This window comes from Chaetura pelagica, unplaced genomic scaffold (genome assembly GCF_000747805.2).
Source record: "Chaetura pelagica isolate M959 unplaced genomic scaffold, ChaPel_1.0 scaffold207, whole genome shotgun sequence".
NCBI lineage: Eukaryota > Metazoa > Chordata > Aves > Apodiformes > Apodidae > Chaetura > Chaetura pelagica.
This window is the reverse complement of record NW_009953929.1, coordinates 2,796,960-2,803,584: the sequence shown is the minus strand read 5'-3', so window position 1 is coordinate 2,803,584 and position 6,625 is coordinate 2,796,960. Positions and strand designations below refer to the sequence as shown.

Genomic DNA, 6,625 nt, shown 5'->3' with positions numbered 1-6,625 from the left:
TGCAGTCCAAGAGGTACCTAGAACTTAAAAAACACAACCAAACATGGGAGTTGAGACCCAGGCAAGTTCCTTGAATAAGTGCAGGTCCACAGGCACTGTCAGTAGGGTTGTGTGAAGGAAGCCCCAGTGACTGAGCCTAGCAAGTGAACAAGAACCATCAACCTAATACATACGTAACTTAACTCACACAAAAAGTAAAATTTATGGCAAACTTCACTGAGCATCCTGTTTAAACAAACTGTTTTGAATGCTCCAGGGTATACCTGGGAGAGGAGAAAAGGGTGAAAAAGGCATTCCTAGATTCCCTGGATTAAGGGTAAGGAAGCTGCAGAAGAAGTTACTTAACAAATTAGATTCGTTATATATTTTGCAGTTTAGGTTTGCATTTCCAAGGAAGATAATGAAGTATTTCTAAAACTAATCTACCATACTTTCTGTATATAATACTTCAAAGTCCTGCCCTGAGACTTACTCTGCCTCAGACTTAAACAGATGTTCATACAGATGTTCTGTCCTTGGAAAGAAAGTATATCTGTAGGGTTATCCTCTAAATATTTAGAGCTGCACAAACTTCTGTGGAGGAGCACAGTACTAACTCAGCGATATTCACGTATTCCATACCTTCCTGTCTGCGAAGACCTGTCTGGTTTACTTTGGGCTGTAGTTCAAATTCATGCCCATCTCTCACAAAAAGAATTTTGCAGAAACTTTGCAAATTTTTTTGGGAAATATCCCAAGTAATAACTATGTAAGGATTATTAGCTTCTCAGCAATTCTGAACGATACTATTACTGGGAAATATCTCAAGTAATAAATATCTAAGGAACATTAAGTGCTCAGCAATTCTGAATAGGTGACATTTTCAATAAGCTTTTACTGTTTTAGCTCATATTTTATTTGCTTTAATCAGGGTAATCCTGGTTCTTATGGACGTGCAGGTTTTCCTGGAATGAAGGTAAGAAGACATGAAGTATAAGCAGCTCCCTGAATAGTGGTATCAGTGATATTTGGGTTTACATGGATTTGTGCAGATTTGGAATTAATAGCCCACATTGCATTTCTTCCTTTTTCTCCTGCTACCTGTTGCCACAGAAGTCATATGAACCCTTTGTCTTCGAATTTCTGCCACACTCTGAAATTTGGCTGAAATTGGCTAATGGAATCTGAAGTTGCAAGCAGGAGGAAAAGCCAGTGGATCTATATGTAGCATGATAGAGGTTTCAGAGCATGGTAACTTTAGTTGCCATGGTAGCATTGTTTTTGTAATTTTGTGTTATATGTTTGTTTTGTATAGCTTTCTGGCTGGAGAAATTCCAGTTTTCCTGTTAAGTCTGCTAAATGTTAGTTATGAATTTGCAATATCTTACTGCATGAAAGAACAACAGATGTTGGTATATAGATCTTACTTTTACTCTGGTTTTTACTACTGCCTACCTAAAGAGTTTGAATACTGGCTGGATGAGTATATTGGTAGATCATAAAATGAGAAGAGCAGCTGATATGCAGCTGCTTTCCATACAGTGGTAGTTTAAGAGGATCATTCAGCAGGCAGCAAACCCATTTAAGCTGTATTAAGCAGACAGTCTGTTAGAGTCTTCTGGTATGTATTCCAGCTAGGCCTGTGCCTCAGCTACACTGAATCTGCTGACCACTATCCAAATAATAAACCCAACATGTATCACCAGGTTAACAGAAAAGTTTCTGTGAAACATACCAACTCTTCTACAAACCCAGTGCATTTTCTAAAACAAGCTGCAGATGCTATCGTAACAGTACTGTGTGACTGCCTTACTGGTTGGGTTTGTTTTGGTTTTTTTTGTTCAATTACTTTTATTAATATCTTAATGGGTTCATCGAATTATGTTTATGTGACCCTTTCCAGGGGGAAATGGGATTTGCTGGTTTTCCTGGACAACCTGGCTATCCTGGAGTACAGGTAAAAAAGCTACCAAACAATGCAGACACATGATCCCCTCTATAAATGACTTCTTTTTGGAAAGGTGCACTAACTCCTTAAAGCACGATTAGTCGCACCTGTGAAATCAGAGGAATGACACTTGAGATTTTAGCAAAAATCCCCTTAGTTACAAATTGACAATTAAGATTGGAACACACTTTCCATGATCTGTGATGAGGAAAAGAAATAGGCTGTGGCTGATCCTATCTTGCCATAAGTAGTAAACAACTAAAGATATATTTGAAAGCAGACAAATAAAAAGCAATGAACAAGTTTTCAAGTAGTAGGTTTACAAAGGGAAAATGACAAGCACATGGAGTAAATAAGTAAAAATACAATAAAAACATTTGGTTTACTTACAGGTTTACTTGTTTCAAAGGACTGCCAGGAGAGTGTTAGGTCAACTTCTTCAGCCAAGATTTCATTTATGTAGTCATAGCTTGGGAAAAAAAAAAATGTCCATGAATTTTCATTTTTCTGCCATTTGCTCATTAGCAGCCTCACAACAATTAAGATACTAATTAGACAGAAACACTGCATGTCTTATTTAGTAGCAGAAAGATCATTACAGTCCTTTACTTTCCAAAACTAGAATCAAACCTTAAGTGTTGCATTGTTAAAAAAGTATTCACACTGATGAGTATATTTTTTTTATTTCTGAAAAGTGCACATTTATCTATTCTGCATCAACTGTTCATCTGGCCTCACCAGGTGTTGCTTATAATCTGCTAAAACTGGAGGAACAAGAATAGGTTTAAAGCACCACCTGAGAATATTCCATCCTCACGGAGATTTTTCAGAGAGGGTCATAAGATGTAACAGCCTAAAGACAGAGATTTCCAGAGAGCACCACTGAAATTTGTCAGTTAAGGTGATGCAAGGAACTGAAATTTTTCACCTTAGCTCATTGACTGTCTAATTCATTCTTGTGTTCTGGCAGTGTCATTTTAAAATCAGCATGAAAGTCACATAAGACTTGGGCTATATGCATCTGTTGTACAAATCTTTGGTACTTTTATCATAATGAAATTAATTTTCAATCTCAGCATACTTTGTGAGTTTACCAAAGGAGAAAAAATGCTAGGTTTTTTTTCTTTCCTGCCACCCAGAAGACTCTTCTATGTCAATAAGGAAGACAAATTTACATTTCTGCTTGAATAGCCAAAGACAACAGAACAAAAGGACAGCAGCTCCAGAACTGTTTAAATATGGTAGAGATAACACTTATTAAAAAAAGCCCAGAGGGTAGTATGGGCTCCTTGTTTCACTTCTGTAAGAATGGGTATCCAGTGTGGCAGTTCCAGTTCTGCTTGTCTGTCCTAAAGGCCCTGAACTCCAGTCCCAGGAATGCAGCCTCACTACGCAGTTCCCACATTCACATTCTTTTTGCATTTCCCATTTGCTGCAGAGAACAGGGTTGATTCTTAATCTACAAAGCAAAAAGTCTAATACAATTTGCCACACACAAGACTTCTCTGAAGTCTACTTTGCTTGCAATTCTAAATATCAAAATCCAAGCTAATTTAGAAAACCTCCAAGCAGAAGTGATTTTCCTTGCTGTTAGTAAGCATTTTTGTTTCCCTGATGCTGATTTTTAGACTTCTTGTAAGAACTTTAAGTCTCTCTCACCATCAATAGTATCTGCCATACTGTGAAACCTCTTTTCTTAATGCTACTGTCATCACGGAAGTAATTTGCAAATTCTGGTGTAGTATTTCAAGGCAAATAATTACAGCATGGATATTAAATCAAAATATCTCAATTAAATAGGGTACTGATTCACTGTAATTGATTCCTCTTTACAATACATATATGAGTGAAATCCAATACACCAGTCACAAATTCTGAAGTCAAATAGACATGTGCAATAGGTATTTTACCAGTGACCTCTAGTCACTGGTAACCTGAAAAAAACCCATGATGTTAAATCTCGTTGCCTGGTTTTAAATAAAACTATATATATAGTTATATATAACTATAAAGTGTCAAAACTGAGTTTCCCAGATGATCTGTCTCACAACCCTACATACCCCACCACTGCTGCAATTTTCATTTACGTGCTAGCACACTGCATATTTGCATCTGCCAGTAAAAGTTATTGTTGGACTCTTACAGGGGGATCCAGGAGACAAAGGGCCCCCAGGTCCTCCTGGAGCTGTTGGAACTCCGCTGCTTCCTGTGAAAGGTTATCACTAGTTTCATCTTTCTGCTGCACAAAGTGTGTAGGACCTACTTTGCTGAGGTGTTTAAAAGTGATCACCAGGGATTCAGGGGACAGGATCATAAAACATCTTCCTCATGGCCACATTCTGTGTTTGTTTGTGTCTCACTGATTTTACTGGAACTACATTAAGCATGCAAGTTTCAGATTAAATGTTTGCTTGAAATGGTCACTTTATGCTTTCAGTCACAGCTAGATCTGCAGGGCTATCCCTAGTTAGTGGACTTAAGCATGTTTAGGAAAAAGCTATGAAAAATAAGCCCAGGCTGGATAATGAATGGCAAATAAAAAACCTGGCATTCCCATTTGAATTTAGAACTACTATTTTCAGAATTGCCACAACACAGAATTTAGACTACAATTAAGCTTCCTATTGCACAGCAGGGGTGAAATCCTGGAACTCTTGCTCCCAACAGAATACCTGTCAATCTTATTACCTTCCTACCTAAACCTCAGGCTGGATTTTTATCATCTAGTTGGTGAAAAGGTGTGTGGGATTCTTACTTCATAGCAGGAGTCAGTAGGGGACAGCCAAGCTGGCTGCCTTGAAGGGATTTGTTTGCCATCCTACTCTTGGGGAACTTGTATTATAAGAACATTTTAAGATAACTTCTCATGATGATCCTGAAATGACCTCCTGGTGTGCCCTGACAAACAGGCACAATATGAGATGTATTTTAAGCACTACATGTGTTTAATTTGGGCAAACACTTCTATGTGTGTTCTGCAATATGTAGCACAAAAATACAATACTGTGGAGTGATTAAGGCTAAAACAGGTGCCCACAAAATGGGCAGGAATCCGTAGAAAAGTAACCAAATCCTCCCACCTTAAAATTAAATCATTTCACATTTAAAAATATTTCATAGACAAAACAAGTTATTGTATTTTACTTTTTTTGTAGTTTCCCAATTATGATTTCTATTGCAGTTAGGTTTAAGCTGACAATTGCTTAAGGTGTTCAATTCACGTTTTTATAACTCTGTGTAGGTGCACGAGGAGATCCTGGATTTCCAGGTCCTGCTGGTGATACTGGGTCAGTTGGACCAATTGGTCCTGCAGGCCTGCTAGGAAGACCAGGAGAGGATGGAACAAGTAAGTGAAGCAGAGGATAAAATCTGAACTGTGCAGCAGGAGAGAAAGCAGCTAAAATAAATCTGGTCTTTGCTCTTGCATCAGCAAGTCACCAACTTGACTTTTTGACTTTTACCTCTACAAAGAGGTAAAAAATACTATCTCAGCACTCCATGGCCAAAAAAAACCCCAAATGTTACAAACAGAATATTAGGAATTAACACAATGCTACCATGCACTGTAAAACCATGGTATGCCTGCATCTGGAGTTCTGTGCTCAAAAACTCTACCCTCCATCTCAAACAGGCACAAAAGGAAGGTGGTTAGGATGACTTTGCTCTATATAAAGAACTAGATTAACTGGGATGTCTGGAAATAAGATAATGGTGAGGAGGTAAAGCAGCATTTAAAGGTCTAAAGCCAGGAGGCTTTAGAATCCTGGAAAACCTAGAATTTTAGATTTAAGTCTTTGTTATATAGAAGCTCTTCTTCAAGATGGTACTTAGTGGTCTGTAATTTCCTCCTTAATACACTGTAATAATCATTACTGTGATGCTATGTAGGCCATATACCATTGTTTTCTTTATAGGTCTGCCTGGGCTGCCAGGAGTAAGTGGGCCACCAGGACCTCAAGGTTTTCAAGGTGACCCTGGTTTTCCTGGAGCAGGTGAATCAATCCCAGGAAGACCTGGATTTCCTGGACCACCAGGCCTACCAGGGCAGCCAGGAAGACAAGGCTTACCTGGACTACCCAGTAGGTTCAACAGCAATTTATGTGGCAAGAATATAAGCCTGCATATTAACAGATTAATTGCCTACATTGGTCCTAAAAAAACAGAAGTCAAAAGTGCATTTTGGCAGATACATCCAACTTTACATGTGATGTAAAAAACAAGTTTTTCCTATTAATGGTCAGTCAATGAAATGTAAATATTTGCATCATTTTCTGGGTGATTTAAACTCACAAAGTGGCATATATTAAAAATGTCTGTAAAAATATATCACTCAAAGTTAAAAACACAGCAAACTGGGGAGGAAACCCAACTCAGAATCTTTTAGCAAAGAAATGAGTCATAACATTCTACAGTGGAAAAAGGAAGTAATGGCAATGAAAAAATCTCTGTCAGCATCAATACTAGCAAAACTGACTCTTGTGGTATGATATAAAAGCAACCATTTGTCAAGTATTTTGTAAGATCCCCAGCTTTTCATGTGAGGATAACAAGATAAGGGAGAGGAGAACAGATCACCTGAGCTGTGGAAACAGACAACCTGATTTAACCTGGCTGTACAATTTTTTCAAAGGTATAATCTGTACTGAGAGAGGGATCCCTGGAGAACCTGGAGCAAAAGGTCAGACAGGCCTTCCAGGA

At 38.2% G+C, this 6,625-nt stretch overlaps 1 protein-coding gene across 1 annotated transcript in view; it reads left to right on the top strand.

The window, feature by feature from the left end:
- COL4A4 (collagen, type IV, alpha 4) overlaps window positions 1–6,625 on the top strand; it is a 60,649-nt gene that overhangs the window by 24,445 nt on the left and 29,579 nt on the right. The window contains exons 14-18 of the mRNA XM_010001663.1: window positions 911–955; window positions 1,883–1,936; window positions 4,073–4,142; window positions 5,169–5,273; window positions 5,842–6,006. Coding sequence (XP_009999965.1) covers window positions 911–955; window positions 1,883–1,936; window positions 4,073–4,142; window positions 5,169–5,273; window positions 5,842–6,006 — 439 coding nt within the window. The remainder of the gene's footprint in view (window positions 1–910; window positions 956–1,882; window positions 1,937–4,072; window positions 4,143–5,168; window positions 5,274–5,841; window positions 6,007–6,625) is intronic.